General features: G+C 35.3%; 1 protein-coding gene across 1 annotated transcript in view; it reads left to right on the forward strand.

The window, feature by feature from the left end:
• Window positions 1–1,787: 1,787 nt before the first annotated feature.
• LOC113081037 (GDNF family receptor alpha-4-like) overlaps window positions 1,788–25,974 on the forward strand; it is a 40,935-nt gene continuing 16,748 nt past the window's right edge. Inside the window, exon 1 of the mRNA XM_026253095.1 lies at window positions 1,788–2,119. Coding sequence (XP_026108880.1) covers window positions 2,077–2,119 — 43 coding nt within the window. The 5' untranslated portion in view covers window positions 1,788–2,076. The remainder of the gene's footprint in view (window positions 2,120–25,974) is intronic.

Raw genomic sequence — 25,974 nt, forward strand, 5'->3', positions numbered from 1 at the left:
TTCTTGAGCAGCAAATCTGGAAATTAAAATGATTTCAGAAGGATGCAACATTAAAGAAAACGTAGAATTCCCATCACAGGAATAAACTAGACTCTGACAAAATATTAAAATATACAAGTTATTTTCATATTATTTAATAATGTTATTAATATTACTGTTTTTACTGTATTCTATTGTATGCATGCCATGTTAAGCATGTTTAATGCATACAAATGTAAAACTTTATAAGTACAAGATCAAATGACAAAAGCGATACACCGTTTGTGACTCAGCTTACCCCACCCAAATATCGTCTCATTTTGAGCACATAAAATATGCATTTTTAAATAGACGTTTTCTTTTAAACAAACTTAGTAAATCTAAAAAACAATGTTTGCATTATGTGATTTTGCATGTTTACACTTCCTTGTTTCATTGTATTTATTTTTTGCATAACATTTATATACAAAAATAAAGAAACTGCCGACATGTTAATATTGGGTTATCAGTCCAGCAATGCTTATGATATTACAAGCCACTACAGCCTATATTAAAACATCCTTCTACTGAGCCAGTTGCAGATATTTTATAGCCTTTCTTCCCTCCAGCAGCATCACTCGGGCATCTTTACTTTTTTATGTTTAATCCTCTTATAATTCATCCAGACTGTCAGTGCTTTCTTACCACATCTCTTTCCCTCATTTCAGTCTCCGATCACCCATGTCACGACACATACACACAGCCCAATCCTGAAAGAGCTTCAGTTTAAACAACAGAGCACACTCTCATTCCAGAGAGCGCACAGCTGGAGTCAGTCCTGTCATCAGCACACGTGAAGGAGATGGATTGATTACGCAACCCCCTTCTGAACACACTCATAAAAGTAAAGCTTCCAGTTCCTGTATTTTAAATATAGCTTGTCTAACTTGGCTAGTAAAAATGCAACACATGATTGTGATTATGAGTCATAACACATTCAGTTTGCATTCATGAAGGCCGTGGCTTATGATGCAGCACCACAGGGTTGGTGAGAAGGTTAGCAGTTCTCCAATGCACGGCTGTGAGCACAAGACATTCCCCTCACACAATACATCTATATTTGTGTTCAGTGAAACTAATGGGTGCCGTCAGAATGAGAGACTAAACGGCTTTCTTACAAACACACAGCTTTTGGCTCTACAAGACATTTAACTGATGAAATGAAGTGATGTTTTTATCAGCTGTTTAGACTCTCATTCTGACGGCACCCATTCACTGCAGAGCATCCATTGATGAGCAAGTGATGCAATGCTACATTTCTCCAAATCTGATGAAGAAACAAACTCATCTACATCTTGAAAAGCCCGAGGGTAAGTATATTTTCATCAAATGTTTATTTTTCATTGATCCAATCCCTTAAATCGGTCCCCTTAAAGTCCACAGTAAATGCTGAAAGGTTTTCTTCCACCACAATAGTGGCCGTCCTTTCAGCAAAAAGAGCAACTTTGAAGATTTTTTTTTTTTTAGCTAATATTTCAGCAACAGCTTCTGAAATCCACAGTTCAAAGCCAGAATCAAAGTGTAGGATTTGAAGCAGACAGTCTGATAGCCTCTGTGTCTCAAAACATACTGAACTGAGACAGCATTTTGACGCACACATCTAATAAGGACACTCATGTGATACAACCTATGTAGGCAGCCTATAGGTTTTGAGACACAGCTCAGCTCAAACCTCTCTCTCTCTCTCTCTCTCTCTCTCTCTCTCTCTCTCAGAGTTTGATCTTCACTCAGTGAAATCCGACTCTTCATTCGCTCGTGTTCTTGACCTCGGAGGGAGCAAATGTCAATAGGAGACAATGGAGCAGATGGAGAACTTTCATTAGTGCTTTAATTTCATTTCGAGGTTCCTCTGACGTCCTGATCGACAGTTTTGACACTTGGCGTGCGCGGTTGTTCTGCATCTCCAGCGGACGTCTATCTCATATTTTACCATTCTAGAGTCTTTATCATGCTGAATTGTTATGAACCGCGCTGAAAACAGAACGGCTTTTCTCTGGTGAATATAAAAGAGGCAGTTTGGCGTCATTTCGAGCCAGTTCTCGTCGGACACGCGCGGAAATGGATCTTATGGGAATCTACCTGCTTCATCTCAGCTTCGCGGGTAAGTGATGTGCGGCACGCGCGTTTCATCTTTGCGCTCACGGACATCAAAGTTCCGCTGCAGAGAGAGATGATACAATGTTGCGAGTTTCTGTCTTTATTGGCTATTCACTTTCTGTAGTATCAGACTTTTGTTTTTAAATTAATAAGAACGAAAGAAGAAATGTGAGCACGATAACAAAATATTGTAAATGTGCTTACAGTATGTAAAAATATTGTATTGGAAATGTGCTTTCTTCTAATTTGGGCTTATTTATGAACCCACATAGGCTATTTTGTGTTATTAGTCAGCTAACGAGGTGTTTGCTCAGGTGTGAAAGGTTACTGCTTTCATTAGCATTTGTTCTAACAGTCAATTTCTTTTAGTAAAATTATTGATTTAAAGGTGTATATACATTTTAACCCACTAAACTTTTAATTGCTACCTTAAATTTGAAGTGGTTCCAAAGTTACACCGTTTAATAAGTTCATTTTGAATGTATGCACTGATTTACACACACACACACACACACACACACACACACACACACACACACACACACACACACACACACACACCTTTATAAAAGATACAATGTGTTGTCAGTGACCTGAAATTTGTAGACTCAGTTGATTGAAAAGCCTGTGCTTTTTAGTTGATTGGATTTGTGCAAAGGATGTCTCTGTGTTGCTGCTAAAATAATTAGAAATTCAGGTAGACTGTCTTGTGTGTGTGTACGTGTGTGTGTGTGTTGGGTATGAAACGGAGGATGTATGCATTCATTATAACAAGTGAATTTGCATGTTTTGATGGATTCACAGATGAAAGCTTTGATAAATGAAACTCACAAATGAAACCCAAGAAACATAAACATAGCTTTGAAACGTAATTTTAATTGCAATTTTTGTGCATTTATATAACATTGTGAAAACTTCAGTCATCTCCTCATATATTAAAAAACTGTGATTTTTCTGGCTGGAACCAGAGCTTGCAATATTGATTGCTGTTTTAAGAATTCATGTGCATAATGTTTTTTTTATTATTATTATTTATTGTATTATAACAACTATTTAAATTCACCTTTTGGTTTGTCTGTTAAGACAGTCAGTTATTGAATATTCATTTGTAAACAGAACAAAGTAAATGCCAAAATGTTGTTGAATTATCTGAAAAACAACAAGCAGTGAAACGATTGATCTCTTTAGTTCCTAAGAGACATGAGACATAAAATGTGTTAAAAATCACAACACTGCTGCTGCTTACTTTACTTAATCCAGCATTATAGCTCACCTGAATGTTTCCTCCTGTTTAATTTCAGACTATTCTTTAGCAACGAATTTTAAACCTTGAACCAAACCAGCCAGCTCTGAATGATATCATGACGTTCGATTTAAAACTTATTTATCTGACCATCAGAAAAACAAAAAACAAAGGTATAATAGTGTTTACCTAACCATAACGTTACATGAGGGATTTCAACTACTCATCATTATGAAGTTTAAACTTCCAAATCTATCTATCTATCTATCTATCTATCTATCTATCTATCTATATATTAGCGATTAGGCAAGGTAAAGATGCATTCATGCTCTGAAAGCTTGTAAATCAAGAACTCTATCAATGCCCATTAGCTCAAGCCATGTCTGACATATGCTAATTCTGACCTTGTTGTTTTTAAATAAATAATATCATTATCAATACTGACATGGACCTACACTACAATTGATCATTATGGCTCAGGTTTTCAGAGCAGGCTCCAGCTGAAATATTCAGCTCAAAGCCATAATCAAACTGTAGCTGACATCTTGAAGATCAGTCTCTCTCCAGCAGCCGACTCAGTGTTTCTCTCTTTATACACCACAGTCTCCTTCTCAATGTCTGACGCCACGTCTAATCTGCTCTCAGAGAAATATGATTCTTAATAAAGTAGCTTGCATAAACTTTAATGAAAGCCATAATTAATGAAAAAGTCCCATTTAGACCAAAATATTTATATCCTATAGAGAAATATCAATGTGCTTGAGAGTGTATTAGTGCCTGCCTACTATTTTTCTTTTCTTTTTTAAGCTGTGTTGGTTCTACAAGTTTTTTTTTCTTCAGTTTTTCCTATAGGGATATTAAAAAGTCTTTGTTAAAGTATTATAAGCTATGAGCCAGCTATGCGGTGAATCACAGTGTTACAAACTTTTATTTGAAGCAATGAAGTATTTCAAAAATTGGACAAAAAGAGAAGGGTACAAGCCTGTATATTTGAAAGTGAAATTGTAAAAAGCACGCATCGTCAATAAACTCAATAAACATTTTAGTGATTGAAAAATTGTGCCAGGTTCTTTATATGGATTGCTAATGGCCAATACTTGCATTTTGTTCACATATCTTTGTTTTATTCTTTTGAGAGGTGAACAAAACATTTTTTGGATTGAAAATATAATTTGTGCTGCAGTCCTATAGATGTTTTTATGCGTGGGTCTTTATTATGCAAAGATTAGCAGAGTTCTTCGTACAAAGGTAACGACAAACGGATGTATATAAAGATTTACACTGATGTTTCAGATGAAACATAACACAGATAACATTAAATAAATACATTTTACCAGATTAAATGTTGATTATTAATAACTCAAACCCTTTTATCTAAACCTCTTTACTTGACAGTCGATCTCACACATCTGCCATGTTTGTAGTTTTTTAAAGCTTTTTATTGTAGTTCTGAGCTGAATCCTTTGCCAAAGCACAATGGATTGTGGGAGTTCCTTCGTTAAAGTTACTAGTAGCCCTTAATTTGAGTATTTACTCTCCATATCCAGCCATATGCAAAGCATGCTGGGAACTAACAATCACTGCCAAAATAAAACCGCAAAATCAAGCTAATTCTCTTATAATATATAGGTAGCCTTCTTTCCTTATTTATTATTATTATTTTTTTTTTTTCAGTTTAATCAGTTACTCAATTCATGCCTTAAAACTGCTTAGGTTTCCTTAAAAAAAAATATGAGAAATTGCTTGCCGCAACTCTTTAATTGGTTGAATTTTTTTGTAGAGCATCATGGGTAATGTAGTTTTCCACCATTAATACAGACATTAAACACAAGTCCTTTGTATTCTCTCATCAGAAGTGGTGTAGTACTGCACTGTACTTTACTTAAGGTGACAACACATTGATTTGTGGCTTCTACAAATGCATATACCGTCACTTAACAACCTTATCACTCAACCATCAAACTACAAGTGCCTGAACGTTGCATTGCTGATTAGGATTCAGAACAGCTGGACTTGAAGAATCTGAATTGAATCTCTGGCTGGTTGCGGTGTTAATGTATGAAATCTAGCAGGATTGGTGATACAGACGTTGTATGATAGCAAAATGGCATTGGTAGTGATGGTAAGGCATGGAATGCATTGATTTTATCACTTTATTATTGATTTTATCTACATGACAAATGTGTAGACCATTCAGTGTGACAGACTAATGCTTCAAAATGCACAGAACTCGCACAGCGCAGGCTTGTTACTTTATTGTATTATTTATTTATTTCGTAACAATATTTCATATGAAAAACATTTATGAGTTCACCATCATTGGTGGTGAAGAAGCTGCTCCAAAGTTGAAACTTCAGGAAATTACACTGAATATTAATGGTTCGTTTTCTCGGGTGAATCCTCGGATGGCCCTGGAGTGTGAAATGTCGGAGGATGCGTAATTAGTTAAAAGTAGACTTAATAAAAAACACAAGCCCCAACCAACATCCTAAACACACGAGCATCGTGGCTGCAGCTTTGAATTACTCTCATTGCCTGCAGAAATTGTAAAACCTATTGATGGCTTTGTGATTTACCCATCTCCATATAATACAGATCTATGTTAAAATGACAGAAAGCCATTATCATGAGAATCAATACTAATGCACCCTGTCATATTTTATGGATAACAATTTTTTATGTGCAACACACATATCACTCACTGCTCAGAGAATATATCACACACAGTGCATTCAATTCAATGAACTTTAACCATTTAGCATCCTTACAGCATTAAGTATCTTATCTAATAATAATCGATAATAAACTGATTGATTGCTCAGTTATCAGACTCGATCCAAATGAATCTTTCGCTATTATAATTCCTCTTCTCGAACACATTTTTAGTCTTTAAGCAACAGGGGCGGCTTTGAGATTTAACCGAGTGCCAGCGTATCATTTGCTCTGGCAGACAGGGGTGTTAAAAGTCAAAATGGGTTGTAACGTGGGCTACCCATGCTCTGGCATCTCGATTCTGCTTTTATATTTAAAACAGTTCTTATGTTTAATTATAGATGCTCTAGACCCCGCAGTTAAGCGGCCTCTCTGCCATTCATCTAACGTCAGTCAGTTTGATGGTTTTGACCTTTCATGCTGACATTGTTCAATTCCTCACATTATCATCTGCCTACAATATTAAATCGTAATAGCTCCGAACAGTACATGATATTAGGAGTCAGATGGAGGCACAGTTGAGAACTGTAAGGTTCCCTGGTTAGGATTAATCTTAGTGGCAGGTCATTTAAAATGGTTTGTGAGCGGTGGAATGGAAATCAGCCCGCAGCCTGAAACACTGTGTGTGTGTAGTGGGATATTTGCTTGGAATAAAAGGTTAGATCACTTTCCCCACCAGTCCTGTTAAGAAATTCAGGAGATGGCTCCTGGCTGAGATGACTACGGTGTCCTCTGAGGGCCAAACAGAGGCTCATTAGTTGAGTGATTGTTGACAGGTATTCTGGCGTAGAGAGATTGACAGATAGAGCGCTCTCCTGGCGGATATATATGACGGCTATGTTTGCATGGACTGCGATAACGCGACCCATTTAAACAATTCCCAGAAGACAGAATTGACGTGCAAGCGTACTTTGACATGACAAACCATAACAGGCCTTTTATTAGTACTTGGATGTCTTTAGCAACTGCATTACGTGTATCCACAGTTATTAACATCATAAAACATTTGTGTTGTTTCGCCTCGTATTAAGGAAACTAGAAACAGGAAACTAGTTAACGTCTGGTGGAGTGATGACCAACCTTTTTTTTTTTCAGCCTGCGACTTCTTCATTTACCTTTTGGTGTGAAAGGGCTTCTACATTTAGCAAAATACAACTTTTTATATTAAAAACAAACAAAAAGCAAGCCCAGCCCAGATTAGAAAAAGTAACACAAAAGTACCGTAATGCATTACTTTTTACATAAAATGTAACTTAAGTAGTTACTTTTTCAGACAGTAACGTAATGCATTACTTTCAAAAGTAACTTTCCTCAACAGAGCATCACGTTTTTTTTTTTTTTTTTGCTATAAGAGCGAATGGGAACGTAAAGAATATATTTGTTCGCTATAGAAGCTTACGCCGACTTCCACTTTAAGAACTCTGGAAATATGAAAATTGTCCATTGGTGGCGATTTCAGTTGTATATTTTCATACAATCTGCTTACGCTCCGCTGATGGTTGGGTTTAGCGGCTCACCATCGTTAAAATTGCACGTTTCTGTATGAATCACATTGTACAGTTTCATATAATGTCACTTCCAATATGGTTGAGTTTGGTCTCACAGCATGAATTTTGTGTTTAAAGGGATAATTCGCCAAAAAAATGAAAACTGTCTGACCCTCGACCTGTATGAGTTTCTTTCTTCTGCTGAATGCAAAAGAAGATATTTTGATGAATATTGTGATAGAAACAGTTGCAAAAGTTTGGTAACCAACATTCTTCAAAATACAAAAAATGCACAAGCAGACAAAAAAACCCCAAAACTCGATTTATTGCACCAATCTATCAACGTCAGAGGCTCCAAAATATATCCACACAAAACCAGAACGATACGCTTCAGTGTAACCTGAGCTCTTGAACTCATGAAGTGCTCTTTGCTCTCGTTCAAAAGTTCATAATTAGATCCGAAAAGAAACATCTAGTTCACAACACTGTTTGTTGAGAACTTTTGTGCTGCATTTATTTATTGAAGCATTCATGTGACTGCTGTTTCGACAGACGCCCGAGGGCAAGTAGTAAACAGCAAGTCGTAAATAAAAATCTCCCAGCAACACCTCACAAATAAACCTGTGGACTGTGCATAATAATGAAAACATTGATTACAGCGGGAGATTTGATGTCTGTCAGTGTCTTTCAATTTAAAGGAGTTGATTCTGTGCACAAGCAGTGTTTTGATTGTTTTAATGGCGGTGCGTGATGCTTTAAATGGAATTAATTAAGAGACAAAGATCTCTGTGAGTGTTTTGCTATTTTACCTATTAGTACAGCAGACTATCAGCATGCAAACACATTTTAAAGTCTGCATGAAATGAAAATTCATCCCATTTTCTAAACGCATTGCATTAATCTTATTGTGAATGATTTATGCACAAATCCATACATTATTTTGACCAATCCTTTGAAATGCATCGCCACCAAAAATATCTCATTCACGATTTTACCCTAGTTTTCCTTGCATTTTAATGGCATACAGCAGTCGAAGTGTTCGACAGAGCGTCGCTGGTTTCAGTAATGGCGCAGGATGTTGTCTTTTCCATGTGAATGCAAATGTAAATAGAATGAAATGGCTGGAACGGTAATAGACAAACAGCTCGGTTGGAACAGGCCAGCAGTCTGAATATTGCACTGCATGTAAACACAGCCAGCGTTTTTGTAACACAACTTCAAATAGAGGACTTTAGCTGTTTAACAGGTTGAATGCCAGTTTAAGACAAACAAACAACCGTAGATGGAGTCTGAGTGTGTTTTTTCCTGAATGTTTGCAATGAAGCCTCCTACGAGGCCCTTAAATTAAAAAAGCTCTTCATGGCAACCTGTCAAAATAAAAGTTCAGTTTAACTTGAAGAAATGGTGACAGAAGTATATTATTATAGATCGTACGATTTTCTACTAGCCTACTACTACTAATAATTGTATTTTTTTTATTAAAACTTTATTTTTAAGGAATAATCACACAATTTTTCTTGTATGTTTTAATTTTAAGAGTAAACCTCTTTAAGAGTGCAACCCTTTGTTTGGCAACAAAATGAAAGGTTTTGTTTAAGAGTTGTTTGTCTATTATTAAAAAAAAGAAAATTAATTAAATCCCGAAAAAAAAAAAACACTGAATTGGTTAAAGTAAAACATATATATATATATATAAAAATAATTGGTATAATTTTCACGATTTAAATAAATTAAATGTGTTTTTTTCACTATAAAAAAAAACAATTAAATTAAATCCAGAAAAACATAAAAAAAACACTGAATTGGTTAAAGTAAAACATATATATAAAAAAATAAAAAATTTTATAATTTTCACGATTTAAATAAATTAAATGTTTTTTTTTCACCATTTAAAAAAAAAAGTTTAATTAATTCCCGAAAAAAACATTAAAAAAAACACTGACTTGGTTAAAGTAAAACATAAAAAAAAAAAAAGGGATAATTTTCAAGATTTAAATTAAATGTGTTATTTCACCATTTAAAAAAAAAAAAAAAAAAAAAAAAAAAACATTTCTGATACATCTTAAAACTGATTTTGGGAAGAAATAAACCGTATTTCACAGGGCCCTAGTCGCTCCTCAAGGTTGGCATCATCTGCGGACAGCGTTTCTTTTGTCAGCCGTTGACCAGAAAGTGGAGCTTCTGTCTTTAACTGGATCCTTGGGGAAATAATCTCTTGAATTAGATGTCAGGTCATCTTCTCCACAAGAGGCAGTCGATTTGTTCGGTAAGGGGGCCTCAGATGCTGAAGGTCTTTCTTACATGTTTTTTTTGGTTTGCTGTGTGTTTGTGTCACAGCGGGTTAGATCCGTCGAATGATTCTTGCCTTTGAGTTTTTCTCATGAAGAGCTGCTGTCTTCTGCTCTTCCCTGGAGATGAACTCCTGCATCGACTCAAGCACAATCTGCAGCGCAGTCATGAAAGGCCATTTTAATAGCTTCTCATAGGCCCTTTATTAATAATAAAGTATAGAGTAAAAACATTTCTAAAGTGTTGTTTTGAGAGCAGAAAGCTGGCCTGTTTCACCGCTGTGTGTGTGAATGGATCTGTGCGTCCTGACTCAACACGAGCCACAGGAAAGCGAATCTATTTGCTTGCATGACACATTGCAGCACAAATCAGTTTTTCGTTTGCACTGTGATGTCTGATGCATTTTAATTTGTCTTCATATTTTCACCTTGCTGAATTAATGTCAGGAATATTCTGCGTGTGTTGCTGCTACATGGTGTAGTTTATTTTTTTTATGCATCAAATAATCTTGGTGAAAGTCAATTTTGCAAGATAAAATGTGAGATCTTTTCTTTAGTAGGTGATTTGCATGCCTTTGATTTGAATCACATGTGCCACTTACGCCACAATTGTGCTTTTTTTTCACTCTGAGATGTTAACTAATAATTGCAAATTCTGAGTAACTTTTTTTTTATTTGATTCTGTGTTTATATCTCGCATTTTTGACTTATTTTCACAGTCGTTACTTTATGATTCAGTATTTTAATTTTATAATTAATCATATAACTAATAATTTCTAATTCTAATGAATTTAAATCATGTAATTTGTTATTTACACACAGAAGCTTATTTTTAGCATTTGATTCTAAGTGAGTATTATTATTATTATTATTAATGTTTATTTTTTTATTGCTACTTCAAGATTTATTAAATAAACGTTCAAATATCATTTTTTTATAATAATAATTTATTAAAAGGTTACAAAAACAATAATGTGCACATACATACCTGTAAATATTAAAATATTAACACATCTAATATTATATTTTATATATAATACTCTAAATCAAATTACAGTCGTAGTCACATAATTAAAATGTCTCTCTAAAACAAAATGATATTAGCTGGTTTTCAATTTTAGCACTTTCAACTCATTGCCACTTGTATACAAGACAAAATGCAAAAGGATTCACTTTTAATTTATTAATTAATGGAGGATGTGCATGCCGAAGAAGGGAAGAGCCACAGAACAAACTCTATCAGCTACAGAACAGTGATGGATGCGGTTGTCTGATCTCATTGTTGTTAAAACACAGTGTGTATGGCGTCCAGAATGAACGCTGAACGGATCTTACACTCACACGCTATGCATGCATTATTTTCCTTTTAATCACTTACTTTCATAAACATAAACTCAGGTTCAATACCTATGGGATTTAATTAATAACAGGCCTCTCAGACGTTTACACATATTTGTAAATGACAAAACGTGTGCTTATCACCAATGCAGCATGCAGTTCATACAGCACAGTTTTTTTAGTGTCATTTGGAGATTTTGGTTTTGGACTGGTCATTTTTAAATAGGAAATGTAATGAAGTAATCAATCTGGAGTGGTGTGGCACAGTAGTTAATGATCTGATAGCTGGAAGGTTGTGCTGTTGGTTCGAACCTGACAATAAGTGAATTTATCACCAATGTGCTCTTGAGTAAGACAGTTCATCGCTGTTAGACCTAGTAATTAAAAAGGTTTGAAGAATGCACGTGTATGTACTGTACTTTTAAATACAGTGGAAGAACAAGATGAAGCAGATGAGTCTGAAGAAATACTTTCCCTCCAAGAAGCACATGTGCTCCTAAAAATTGTTAGAAATTGCTAGTAAATTTAACAAATAATTCGAGATAATTAAAATGTGAAATCTTGAAGCAGAAAGACTGACTATATTTTCTTTGAATATGTACTCCAATAATCTTTGTTTTATTTTTTACAGTGTAAATAAATATGAAATAAAGAACTTTAGGGATGTAATAAAAGTGTATCAAATCATTCGTTCCTTAATAAAGGAATTTGACGAGACATTTACACACAAAATTATTTATTTGAATTCAAAACATACACTAGGTTTTTACATATTTCTTCTATAAGCTGTATGTATTTAATAATTATAAAATTATTTATGTTTTTATTAAATGCCAGATTTATTGCGGAACCAAAAAAACAATAATAACAAGCAATAAAAAAAAATATTAAAAAAAAATATTCTGCGTAATGCGGGTTTGTACACCAGGGCTCTTATTTTGAAATGTTTTTAGTACTTCAAGCTTGTAGCCTGTAGAATGCAAACAGCACTTCGTTTTTACTTGGAAATGTACAGCGCTTACATATATTACATAAAATAATTTCCTTTTGAAGTGTAATAATCACACTAAGTCGTATCGCGATTCCTGTTTTCCAGTCCCAAATTTAAGCCTTTCTAAAAATTATAATTAAAACTTTTGTATGGAAGCTCGGTTTTGCCACTGAATATAAAATGGGAAAAGGTATTTGCAACTTGTTATCTTTTAATTCTGTCTTTTTTCTAACAATAGCGAGTTTTATATCACACAATATCTCACAACTTTCCACTGAGGGTTTCTATAGTTCTCCCAATTTTGAGAAAAAGTTGTGAGGGGAAAAAAAGGTTCGAATTATGAGATAAAAAGTTGCAATTACCTTTTTAATTTTTAATTTTTGTCTTCCACACTTTTGTGACACCATTTAAGATATTGTAATGACGTTAAACAAACAAACAAAATGTAAGACTTTTGATTGGCACACATCCTCCCAAATTCATATTACAGTGCACACACATCTATTCTAGTCGCTAATGTTAACGCTAACGCTAATCTATTTTGTTGTACTGAAAAGAGCAGCAGGAACATTTTTCAAAACATCTCAGTAAAAAAGCAATTTTTTTGGGGGTGAAATACTGCTTTAACTGTACATCGGTCTCAAAAGCGTCCTTCAGTTTGGATCAAAAGATGTCTAAAAATCAATATGTGTAGCAAAAATTATCCTTTGGAGAGTTCTTATATTAATTGCTCGGATGTTCACTTGATAAATCCCATATCCAGAAGCATCATGAGTGCTGGAGGCACACATATAACATGCTAAATATATTTAACCCCATACAGCTCCCTTTCGCTTTCACTCATAAGTCTTTGGACACAGGGTCATGGTGCTTTTCGAGAAAGAGACATTTGAGCCTAATCTTGGGTTCATTGGAAATGTCACAGTTCCTCATGCTGCAGTGATGATAAAGGTCTGAGGAAGTGCATGCAGGCTTATTTTCCAATGCACCAGGAATGGAAACAAACCATTACCAGTGCAGCAGACAGAAACCGGCTGGATCTGCTCGAGGCATGAAAGGATGCATCCTCCGTCATTATTATGGCATGATACTTCATTTTCTAAATCACATTCGAAATCCTTACAGTCCGAGAGAGCGTCAAGGTCGTGGCACACACATCTACTGTCATTCTGATGGTTATAAAATTGTTAGATTATCTCAACATAACATTTGCACATGCATGCATTGATGGCAGATGCGTCATCTCTTGAGTTTTTGTGCCATTCTCCTTGAGCGCTTGAGATAAAATTGAGGGTTTCATTCGTTTGGAGTTATTTATCCAGCACCATAAGGCTATTATTGTGTCTCCTCCACTTCTGTCACAGCGTAATTGTTCCTGTACATAATAGTTTTGTGTCTGTCGTCATTGAGACCCAACCTCTTGCCTTTACGATGGCTTGTTGGAGCTGAATTATCTGGGGAAAGAGAATGTCAGTAAGCATTTGACAGTTCAGTGTGAATCGTGTTTAAGACTAGTGGCTCAGAGCCAAAGACCCGCCTCTGGAGAGCGTTCGCTCCATAATATTTACACACTCTTTCACCCAGAGTCGATGGGAATTAGCTGTAACATTAAGTTAAATGAAACTAGAGCCTTTGTAGACATCCCTTAACAGCCGACCTTAAAGACTATTTGAAATTAGAATTTACCCAGTTAAGCTTCTTAATAAATCTCCCCGGTGTAAAGAAAAAATCACAAATGCAATCTTTCTTAATTATTTTTCCTAGACCGTAATGAGATTAAATGGAGGGCTAATGGAGCACATGCACATTTATCTCCTCTGGTCTTTCAGAAGATCTCTCGACATCACAAACTGTGTTTAGATTTGCTCAAAGTTAGATATTTTGTTGTTTTTTCTCATCATCTGCTTCCAAAACTAAATTATCTGAGCTATTCAAATTCATTTTCGTAGTTGCATGTTCTGACTGGTGTTTCTCTGAAGTTAATACTTTAATAACTCATTAAGTCTCCATTAGGAAAAAAAAGGTTTCCATAATCTATCATTAATATGTCATAACCTTCTCTGGCTCTAAAACTAAAGCAAAGCCAAATCAATAATATCACTTTTCTCTTTCAAATCAGATTAAGATCTATAAAATCCAAGCAATGGAAAAACAAGCATGCACATAAATTTTAGCAAACCTCCAAAAACACATGTATACATAAAATGTCAATCCAGGTTGCAGCTGAAATTATCACCAGTGCCAGGAAAACACCAACAACTTTTATTCCATTTCACACCAATTGTTGAGTAATAAGAGGCTTATTTTTGCACAGTTCCTTCCACAAAACAATGTTATGACCATGATTTGTAAATTAATACATTTGGACACTTACATCACATAATTAGCGCAATATACATGGCTTTTCTGACATAGTAAACTTGCTCAAGAGCGCACCCGGTACAGCACTCAGGTATGAGTCTCGTGAGAAACGAGTCACGATAAAAGCTCAAATACTTGAGAAACAAGATAAAATAAATGGGTTTGTGGTAAAGCATTACAAGTAGCATTAGTATTGTAATCGGATTACTTTTTTCTAGTAACTAGTAAAGTAACACGCTACTTTTAAATTTACAATTACATTTCTGAGTGACTTTTTAAATACATTTCACTTTTGGTGTGAAAAGGCCTTTACAGTTGCCAAAACCATAACTTTAGAGTTTTGTTATTAAAATAAACAAATAAACAAGCTCAGTCAAGGTGACAAATTTTTTTATTTTTATTTTTATATTTTTATATTCTTTTTTATATTCTTTATTTTTCATAAAAACTGTGTAACGCAATGAGTTACTTTTTTATTTAGTAACACAATATTGCAACCCTTACGAAAGGAAAATATATTTACCAATGAATGACCCTAAATGATTACTGTTTCACTCGAAAATGTATCAAAAAATATGGTTTGAATAATGCAAATGCCATTTCATTCAACATCTTTAGGAAGAACACAAATAACAATTCACGTAAGAACTTAAAACTAAAGCTAAATAGTTTCAATTTAATTAATCATTAGCATGAGAAAATATATACACATAGATGTGTACGTGTCATACTTGATAATCTGAGCACTTGTCATATTTGCTAATCCTTTGATAGCCTCATCATACAGCTCTGTGGGGGGTCTGCAGTCGACTTGGCGTCTTTGCTCTGAGAAATGCACATGAAATGCATGAAAACTTTATCTCTGGTGTACCACATAGCTGCAGAGGAGTGATGCAGTGCCAAATGTTTCAAAGACTTACAGAGGCATTTTGGACAGGAACATACGCACCTGCTAATGCTAATGCTAATGCACATTACCTGCTGTGTGCAGAGATACAGATGCTCTGTGGACACCAAATGTGAAGTGGCAAAGACTCTCAGAAGACGTTCAGCTGCGGTGAAGAGTCAAGATATGGTTGATGTTTCCATCACACTGCCAGGGATCGTTTTCACTTTGCTTTAAACACTCTCTAAACTTCAGTGCAATTAAAGCATCATTCTCAAGAGTGAAATGCATTTTCTGTGGGCGTCAGTCTCTACAAGATCCAACTGTCCTTTTATCGTCTCTAATGTGAAAGTTGGCAGGTGAATCATATTTTTGTGAGTCTGAAATATCAGCGTCTATGTCTACTCTCTTCTCTTCATTGCATATGTTCCATTAATTCAGAAATGGGTTATATCATCAAAAGATGAGCAATAGGTCTTAAACTTAAAACGTAACTGTACATATTGGTCTCTTTAATAAAATGCATTATTTTAATACAGTCGAGTGATCCATCAAGTTTCCTTGACCGTTTACAACCTCAAATAACCATGCCTTCTCATAAAAATGTACAATTATTTGATATTTTAAGAAGCGTACACACACAATCCTTTCATGACGACAAAATTCCCAGTTTTGCTTTTTGTGCATATTTGTTACATTAGTGTAAACAGAAGGTTTTGATATAGCAGTTTTTTTTATTAATTAAGTGAAAATATTTAAAATAACTTTAGTTTTCTATTTTATTTTTTTATTATGATATCAGGACAGTTGTATTACCATGACAATTTTTGGAGGATAAAACAAAAACATTTTAATACAGAAATTTAGAAAGAAATCATAGAAGATGTTTAATTTAATATGAATAGCATTAAAAAAGAGTGCATTTTTTTGCAAAAATTGTGGAAGAGATAACAGCACTGCGACTCAAAACCTGGATGGAAAAAAATCTCTCTCTGATTGATTTCTGAACTCTGTAAAGGAATAAGGATGAAACTTAGGAAAGAACCAATAGTCTCTGGAAGCATTGGCTGTCACATTTAATTTAATTGACAAATGGATAAATTTGTTGTTCATTTAAAAGTAAGGAACATATGGCTGATCAAACAGGTTCAGTGGCTGAGTTTGGGCTAAATAATACCTGCAATGTTTGAGATCGCACTTTTGTGATATTTCATTTACGTTCAGCCTGTGTGTTCAGTCTAGACCTGAACAGAGACTGTTCTTCTCAGTGTCCGTTTGGCCGCTGAAAGCAGTAGCCTACATAGATGCCAATGTTTAGTAAACCAATTACTTTTCCTTTTTTCAAGCATCAGACATCTCTAATTTTCCCTTTGCTTTACCATTTTCAGGGTAGCCCAGCTTGTCTTCACCTGCAGTTGTGTTCAGATAATGTAAAGCGAGAGTCGTATCTCAGTGCTAGCGTGAAATGGCATGACATTCTCACGTATGCCCAGCGATCAGCAGATTTACACTGCCTTAAACACAGCAAGGCCGACCACCGGCGTCTCTAGACATCATGAGAAAAATGAGACGGCCTTGCCGCTCCTCATGACGAGACGCCGTGAAATTACCAACTCTTAAATCATTACGAAAGCCGTAAATTAAAGGCCATATGAAGAACATTTATGGCATTTAAAAATAACGCTGTGCTCTGAAACTGTAGCTACTTCCAATATTTACAGTAATTATATCTATACTCCAAATATTTTTATGTAGTTTTTAAATGTATTCATGACTTCGAAAAGACACGACACGAGAGTCTGTTCGATTATTACCTCAGTTTTATGATTTTCTCATCTCTAGCAGTGAATATCTGCGCTTCTCTCCGGGCTTTTCTGCGTAAGTGCACAAATCGAGGTCTTGACTGTTGCAGAATGACAACAGAAAAGCAATTCAAGGGAACTGATAGACACTGATAGGTTGCATAGTAAAGCAGTTCATACGCCCTGAATACTAGAAAGACGCAGATGGAGATGGGTCCTGACATACTTCGCCCATCGCAGTCTCTTTCCTCCAGTGAAACACAGACAGCACGCGAAGCGCCCGACAGATGACCGGAGTCAGTCAGTTTGTGTAGATCAGATGAAGACAAGAGGAGGCGGTAATGAGGAGCTCTCGAGTCCCTGCTGAAAGTCTGTTCATTTAGCGCGTCATATTTCTCAATGTGTTTTCACACCGGCTTGATGCTACTCTAGAACTAGCTTGATCTGTCACTACAACCTTCATAAAATGCAACCAAAATTAAACTTTCTGAAATATGATTAAAAGCCCATTGATGGTGAACGTGGCTATAAACGTCTGCCCTTAAAAGAAGACCACACATGTGCAGTAATGCTAGCCAACGTCTCTACAATTAACAACTTACCATATGCATGCAAAGCAAGCCACTTTTCAACATAATAATGCACCTATTTCCTGAACACAGTGGATTTATCCGCTCACTTGATCAGTGCGTATTTATACAGTCATGCCTGAAGTCAACGGAAAATCAATCCAGACGCACTCATGGATTGTTTATTCCCTCATTTCCTTCAAATTATCCAATTTAATTCTGCAAGAATGTTGTCAGAAGTAATGGAGCGACTCTATTTGGATATGATGTCACTCATGGAAAATATCTGACCTTTTGTTATCAGGATTTTTTTCTCTCTTTAGGGTTTGTTAAATAGAATAACATCATCTCACGCAAGGGCTATACGTGTTTGATATGAGATGCGATGATGTACATATATAGATATTAAAAACATATTAAATGCATATAGTGAAAAAGTAACTTTAATTTCCTTTAAAGAAGAAATCTATTTATGTAACGTTGTTACTAGTAATGTATTACACCCCAACATTGTTAACAGATATATTTATGTAAAAACAGCATACTAACTCTGACCTGTACTTATTAAGGTGAGACACTGGAGGCATAAACACAGTTTTTTCAAGCACCTGTCAAGATTTTGGGCTTTTTGGTTTTTCATAAAGTGCTTTTTCAAACTAGTGGAAGGAAAACATCCAAAAGACACTGTTAAGTGTTTCTTTTATAGCACTTAATCTCTTTGTGTCAATAGATTTCAATTACAATGAATATTTTTTAAGGCCGTTTTCTCAAAATGAGTTTTTTCTTCAAAACTGAGTCATAAATCTCCACTTCAGTAGCACTTACATACGGAAGTTCTAAGCGGCCATGCATTATAATATTTTTTCTTCTTATTTTCTCGTTATAACGACTTAATTTTCTCGTTATCTCGACATAACGAAGTTCGTTTTCTCGTTATAACGACTTCATTTTCTCGTTTTCTCGACATAACGAAGTTCGTTTTCTCGTTATAACGACTTCATTGTCTCTTTTTCTCGACATAACGAAGTTCGTTTTCTCGTTATAACGACTTAATTTTCTCGTTATCTCGACATAACGAAGTTCGTTTTCTCGTTATAACGACTTCATTTTCTCATTTTCTTGACATAACGAAGTTCATTTTCTCGTTATAACGACTTCCTTTTCTCGTTATCTCGACATAACGAAGTTTGTTTTCTCGTTATAACGACTTCGTTTTCTCGACATAACGAAGTTCATTTTCTCGACATAACGAAGTACGTTTTCTCGTTATAACGATTTAATTTTCCCTAAGAAGTTACAAAACTGCGCCAGCATAGACCTGAATATAACTGATGCGGTGTTGTACACTATCCACTTTACTGTACGCGGACCTTCCTCGTGATCGCTATAATTTGTGCAGTCTTCATTACTGACATTTAATTAATTCATAAATGTTAAATGCTTGAATCAATATGAATATTTTGTGTATTAAGTTCCTGATAGATGCATGAGTTTCACAAACGCGTTCTGTGTCATAAAATAACTGCTTATTAAAACCAAGGTTGACATCACTGTATTCTGTTTATCTACAGTAGGACCGGATTTAATGATGTAGGCTGATGTGCTTCTTTTCCTTATTACTAATCTTTATTGTTAACCATATTGATGAGAAATGTGATGTATATGTAAAATCCATAGGCTAATTTAATTCAGTTTTGTTCTATAATGTTGTAATCGTTTTTTTCTACACACACACACACACTACACGTACGCATGGACGCTCTTTTCAAACAGAAGCTTCTAACACAAATGATATCTGCCACATCATATAATGAGCACTACAAATTACAAATTATATATAATTTTATTTCAAATAAAGGGAAAATTAAAAGTGAGCTTAATCCAAGCAGCTCTAATTTCGCGGTGTTGCCATTTAAACATGTTAATTACAAAAACAAAACGTTTGTTGTGCTGCCTCTGGAAAAATCAACAGTGATTGATCAGCCTTTATTTATATACAGTATTGTAGACGTTATTACCTAGGCGAAGCTAAATTTGCTGAAATATAGGCTACAGTAAGAGCGCGTGCATGGTTGTCCATCAGATGCCTGTCAAAGTTGAGTTCGTTACTATAGCAACAGTAAAACTGTCATGTCGTTATAACGAGAAAACAAACTTTCGTTATGTCGAGATAACGAGAACAATAAGTCGTTATAACGAGAAAACGAACTTCGTTGTCGAGATAACGAGAAAAATAAGTAGTTATAACGAGAAAACAAACTTCGTTATGTCGAGATAACGAGAAAAATAAGTCGTTATAACGAGAAAACGAACTTCGTTATGTCGAGATAACGAGAAAAATAAGTCGTTAAATCAAGAAAAAAAGACTTTTGTTATGTCGAGATAACGAGAAAATTAAGTCGTTATAACGAGAAAACAAAAAGGAAAAAAAATTATAATGCATGGCTGCTTAGAACTTCCGTACCAAACTTGACATTTTTATTCCTGTCTATATTCTAAAGGTTTTTACAGCGGGATTTGTTTATATATATTTTCCTTGATTATATACAACATCTTATTCACCCCAAAATTGTGAAAATATATTGTTTTCTGAATTATGGAGTGACAAAAAAAAGATAACCAGAATTCCCTCTGTAAAACATTTGACTCTAATATGTCAAAAAAATTAAACAAACATTTTGAAACTGACTTCATCTAGTGTTCAGATGTTTGTACTAGACGTTTATGCAAATTAGTACATTTCATTAAATAATGCCTCATTTGCATATTTAAACATAAAAAAATTTAAATACTTGTAATACAAAAAATGTTTGCAATAATCAATGTAATCAATCAACTGGGTAAGTATGGTGATGACTATTAGTTTTTTTTTTTTTGCCCTATTCACCTGCAGTGTCTCGCCTTAAAATACATAAAATAATACATGATCATACTAAATTTGATTATATGTTAAATAAGTAAAACTTCTTGCTGACAAATGGGTCAACCTAGTGATTTGAAGGATAGCGGCAAAGATTGGTAAAGATTTAAAATAACACTTAATTAGTTTTTAAGTGCTCTTTTAATGCATCGAATGATTCTGGGTCTTAATGTACCTGACAAGAGTTTTTGTTATATGTCAAAATATTTTTATGCTAAATTAAATTTTCTGTAAATCATTGTAAAAATGATGTTCTCAGAATTTTTTTTTTTTTTTTTAAACAGGGAAAAAAATGACTGTATTAAACTTTTATTGTTTTGATGCTTGAAAAGCCTTTTTCATATTGAGGGTAAATTCTTTCCAACTTCTCAAATTATTTTTTTTAATAACTTCAGGAGTAGAAAATCATTCTTGGTTATAATTTTATCTCATAAAGAGGAGATGATTAACAATTTTTTCCTTACTTTCTAACCCGGCATTGATTTCAGCATTGCCTTATTAATCTGGTTTTATTACATCCTGCTACAATCAGTATTTTCAGTGAAAATTTATCTCGAGTTGTTAATTAAACCCATAAAAAATAGCTCTGAAAAGAGCTTGCACGCCGTCCCCACGGCTCACTGAAATGTGTTGAAGTCGCCACTGAATGCGGTTTGTGATTTCTGACGGCTGTTGGCTCTTTCACATGCAGCGAGTCGTGATAAACCTGAGAAATGCATGTAATTGAATGTTTAGGAAAGCTGTGTTACAGATAACACACTCTCAAAAATCTCCATGCTCTCTACTGGATGACCTTTCAGACACTGCCATTGGTTCATCGTGTCCTCTGGTTTACGCTCTATTTATAGCTGTAATTTGTTTCAATCTAGTTTCTTTACAATTGGTTGACACCAAAAGCAAACTCATAAGATTCAGTTATAGACCAGAGAAATAAACATGCACGTATCAGCAGTGTTGGCCAGAGGAGGAGCAGATACGAGTCATTTTGAATGCATATCTATATGTAGAAGACAAAAAGTACCTTGTTCTTTTATTTTTTAATTTGTAGCATCTAATATAGGCCGCTCTTTACAACCTGCCTACATATAATGCCTATTTATTATTCCATAAAACGAGTTGATGTTGATTTTAATTTAAGTATTTCCATTATTTAGTGTTTCTTGTACTCGGAGAACAAAACGGCCTTGCAAATATATATAAAATACCCTATAAAGTAAACTCCAGGAAGCAATTATTGATCAATAAACAAAATAAAAGTAATGATTCGCATGAAAGGTCGCTGTTTACTGATCGTCATACTGTATCAAAACCTTACGCTGTTTTTTTTTTCATGGGCCATAAAAGTATCATAATTTATCTCTTACAATACAGCTACAGTTTATAGTGCGCTCCAAATAGGAAAAACAATGTAAAAAAAACTCATGCAGATTCTAATAAACAACGATAATACTATTAACTTCAAGCCAGTTTTCTGCATTTGACTTGCAGTCATTCTGGGTGTTTCACACAGCCTGCCGAACAGAGCGGAGGTTGACAAAGATCAATTTGTGACAGACCTCTAAGAGTCTCGTTAGAAAGAGCTCTCATCTTTCTTTCTGATGGAGCACTTTGCCATGCACACGCTCGTGCCTTCTTCTGCTGCAGATGCCTTCGGTGACGGAGAGCGTGTGATGATGTCTGCTCAGAAGTGCTGTCATCCCGCTTCACGTTCCCAGCGCTTTCTCTGAGCTCAGACACGAGAATGGAATCGCAAGGGTTAATCATAGAAAAACTGACATGCATCAGAGGTCACATGATTAAACACCGAGCTCATTACCACAGCGTATACAGACTGCAATAATAAGAAATCTGGATTTTTTTTAGATAGATATAAGCATGTAAACACCGTTTTCCATGACCTGAATAATTTAGTGTTTGGAAAAAGTTATGTAATTGAGTTGTGCAATGCTAATTCTTGGCACAGCTCTCACTCGTATGCGGTCATCCTGATGCTCTGTTCTCATAGAAAGGGGAAACGTTGTGAAATTGCGAGGATGGAGTGAGTTGGGAAGTCCGTTTGATTATCGTAGCAAATGCAAAATAGTTGCAATGCTTGGGAAAACTGGTTTAGCTATAGAGTTAGCGTATACGCTAGAAAGAGTATGATGTGCGGCAAATGAGTCGCTGTAGAAATCAAATAATTAATGTTTGTGGACGAAATAGCTCAACGTGAGCCAACGCAAACGCAACGACACAACGCCTGAAGGACTCTGTGTTGGGTGATCAAATATGTTTTTAATTGATATAGTTGTTGATTGGTGATGAACAGAATGCAATATCAAGACTGATGTCATCAAATGGTGCAACCAATTAACGAAATGAATACAATTATGAGGTAATTAGAGGTGTTTGCCGAGGCAAGCCTCACTATTTGGATAGCTGATGATTAGGATTTGAACAAAAGCCTAATGTAACTCATCCTGCAGAGTTTGTTCTACAGATATATGAATAAACACTTGTGCATTGCACATTATAAAAAGCATTTAACATTTACATTTTCCGACTAGTTAGTCCATTATAATTACCAACGTCTGACCTGTTCATGAGTGGAGTGCGAGCTATTCACGAGTTTATTTTCATGACCCTGACGGTCATGCATTAGAGGAGGACTGATGCTGGCCTTGTTTTTAATGACATTAGTCTCTCAGCCACACAACGGCTGGAAAAAATGAGATGAGTCACGCTCAGTGAAGGACAAAAGCAGAACAGTTAATTGCTAGCATTATGAAGCAACAGGTTCTGCGGCTGCTGTAATGTCATCGCGCCCTGTCTTAAGATAAAAGCCTTTTGTTGTGGGGGTGTTGAGGCTTGACAAGCCATCGGTGCATATGAGAATCTGCCGACACCTGATTAGACATTTTTTTTAATTAGTGCTTGTTTTAGAAGTCGGCTGAAATCTCTATGCACTCTCTTCTGAATACAAATAAAGCGCCCCTGCATTTACTCTCTCTTGTGTTTTATACATCCTGCGGGTTCGAGAGGCTTTCTGTCAGACGGAGAGATGGTGTACAGGTGGCAATTACACCAGAATGGATGAAATGGATGAAATGTATGAAATCGGCACGTTTATTCTATTATGCATTCCAACTTCAGCTTCCAGACTTCTCAGGCGTTGTGTTTGAGGACGATTTATCTTTATTCTAGCCACAAGGCATGCTGGAAGTGCACAGAGCAATGTTTCATTAATGCATCCTGCCATAGCACGGCCCCGAATTACTAGAGACGCCTCCCAATACACACCAAACCATCAAGTCTTGCCCTTTCTCCTCCCATTGTCTTTCTGGCAACAAGGATAAATGCTCACTGTCAGAATCCAACCCTCACATTTTGGGCTAAATGACTGCAATGTTGGATTTCACCTTCTGAGGTGTTCCTGTTTTCGGCTTGTCTGCGGTCAGTGAATAAAGAAGTGTTGTTTTGAAGTGCGTTGGCCTGTTGTCCTGAGAGTTTGGCAAGCGTCCCGGAGATCTGTCGGTGTGTTTGTTTGAAGTGAACGACAGCTGGGAAATAACTCCCAGTATGGCCAATTACAAGCTTTATTTCAACAGATTAGATCTGCTTTTTGATAGTCATCCTCCATGCAGTCAACCTTCATGTAGAGATGAATTTATAATGACAGCATATGGTTGTACCTTTCAGAACAGACATACCTTGACCTGTGATTATTAAGCAATAGTAAATGTTTCAAAGCCACAAACCGTGTGATTCAAACTTAAAATAAATTAATAAATCACATTCAACATTGATAAATAGACAACAGCTGTAATAATATTTCTCGATATTGCTGTATTTCTGATCAAATCAATGCAGCCTTGGTGTGCATAAGAGACTTCTTTAAAAACATTTAAAAAATGACCGTAAACTTTTGAATGGTATGGTTATATATATATATATATATATATTTATACTATTTTGTGAAGATTTTAAATATTATATTGCTATATTATATACAAAAAGTCAATAATATACAGATTTTTTTTTGATTCTGTGACTTAAATCTCAGTTATTTGTGGGAAAAGCACACAATTTCTCAGATTCCTCCAATATTTTACTTAAAACAAAGAGTGTGATGTGATCCACCTGAAAGCTGGTTGATTTGGTTTGAGGAACGTTTTGAAAATTTACTTTCTTTTATGTAAAGCAGAAAACATATCTTCCATAACCGAAGTTGTGTTCTCTAGTCATTCATAAACACGCAGTAGCAAATCCTCAATCAGGTGCAATGAAACTGATGCGATCTAAACGCTGCTGTGATCAGGTGTGTGAGGAAATGGGAACGCGTGAGTGTTTTTGCAGCAGGTGATTTCATGTTTCTGCAGGGAATGGCATGCTTCCGTGACTTTGTGTGAGATTAGGAGAGAGACGTGCCTCGTGTGATGTCCGCAGATAATTCACCAGCCTTGTGTTTTTGTTGCTGGAGTGAGCCGTGGGGAATAGGCATCTACCACATGATTAAAGGAAGGCCACTGTGTTCAGTGCATCAGAAAGGCTGATTAGCATCGACTTTCCAGACTCATCAACATTATATTATAATGGCATTTACAAGATTCAAGCTCTATTTTATGTGGACCGTTAGAAGACATTAGGTGGGCTTAATGTTTTCTCCATTCTGCTTGTGTCTGGTGCATTTTATTCCTTTTTTGGTGATAAAATGCTACTGCCTTCTCTTCATTGTTTCTTGAGAGGTATTATTTTTGTGTGTGCACAGAAGAGCCGGATGAGAAAGGAAGAGCCTGGGCGTTAAGAGCATGCACTTGACTTGGGAATAATATTGCACCCTTTAATTATTGGTTTTCAGTTTTGCTCTGGGCTGTATCTCTGGTACACACACACAAAAAAATAAAATAACTTTTAAAATCTATATGCAAGGCATCACACAATTATTTGTGATTTTTTCAAACATCTTAACATGTTTTGCTGTCTCAATTTTCTACAAGCAAATAATTTTGCTTTGATGTCAGTAAGTGGTTTTTGTGCGCAGTTGAGTAATTGTGTGCGCTGATTTCTGCTAGTGTGTGGTGTCTTCATATTTTCAGAAAGTTAATGTTTAAATCCCGGCAAACTTTGATCGGCTGCTTTAAATTTAATATAATCTTTTTAGGTGTTGTGCATCCTGCATTATTAAAAAGTAAAATATTGCAGATCCTGGAAAAATAGCAATCGGGGTTAAAGGAATAGTTCAGGCAAAAATGAAAAAGTGGTGAAAATGTACTTAACCTCAGA

Source organism: Carassius auratus, unplaced genomic scaffold, assembly GCF_003368295.1.
Source record: "Carassius auratus strain Wakin unplaced genomic scaffold, ASM336829v1 scaf_tig00032915, whole genome shotgun sequence".
Lineage (NCBI taxonomy): Eukaryota > Metazoa > Chordata > Actinopteri > Cypriniformes > Cyprinidae > Carassius > Carassius auratus.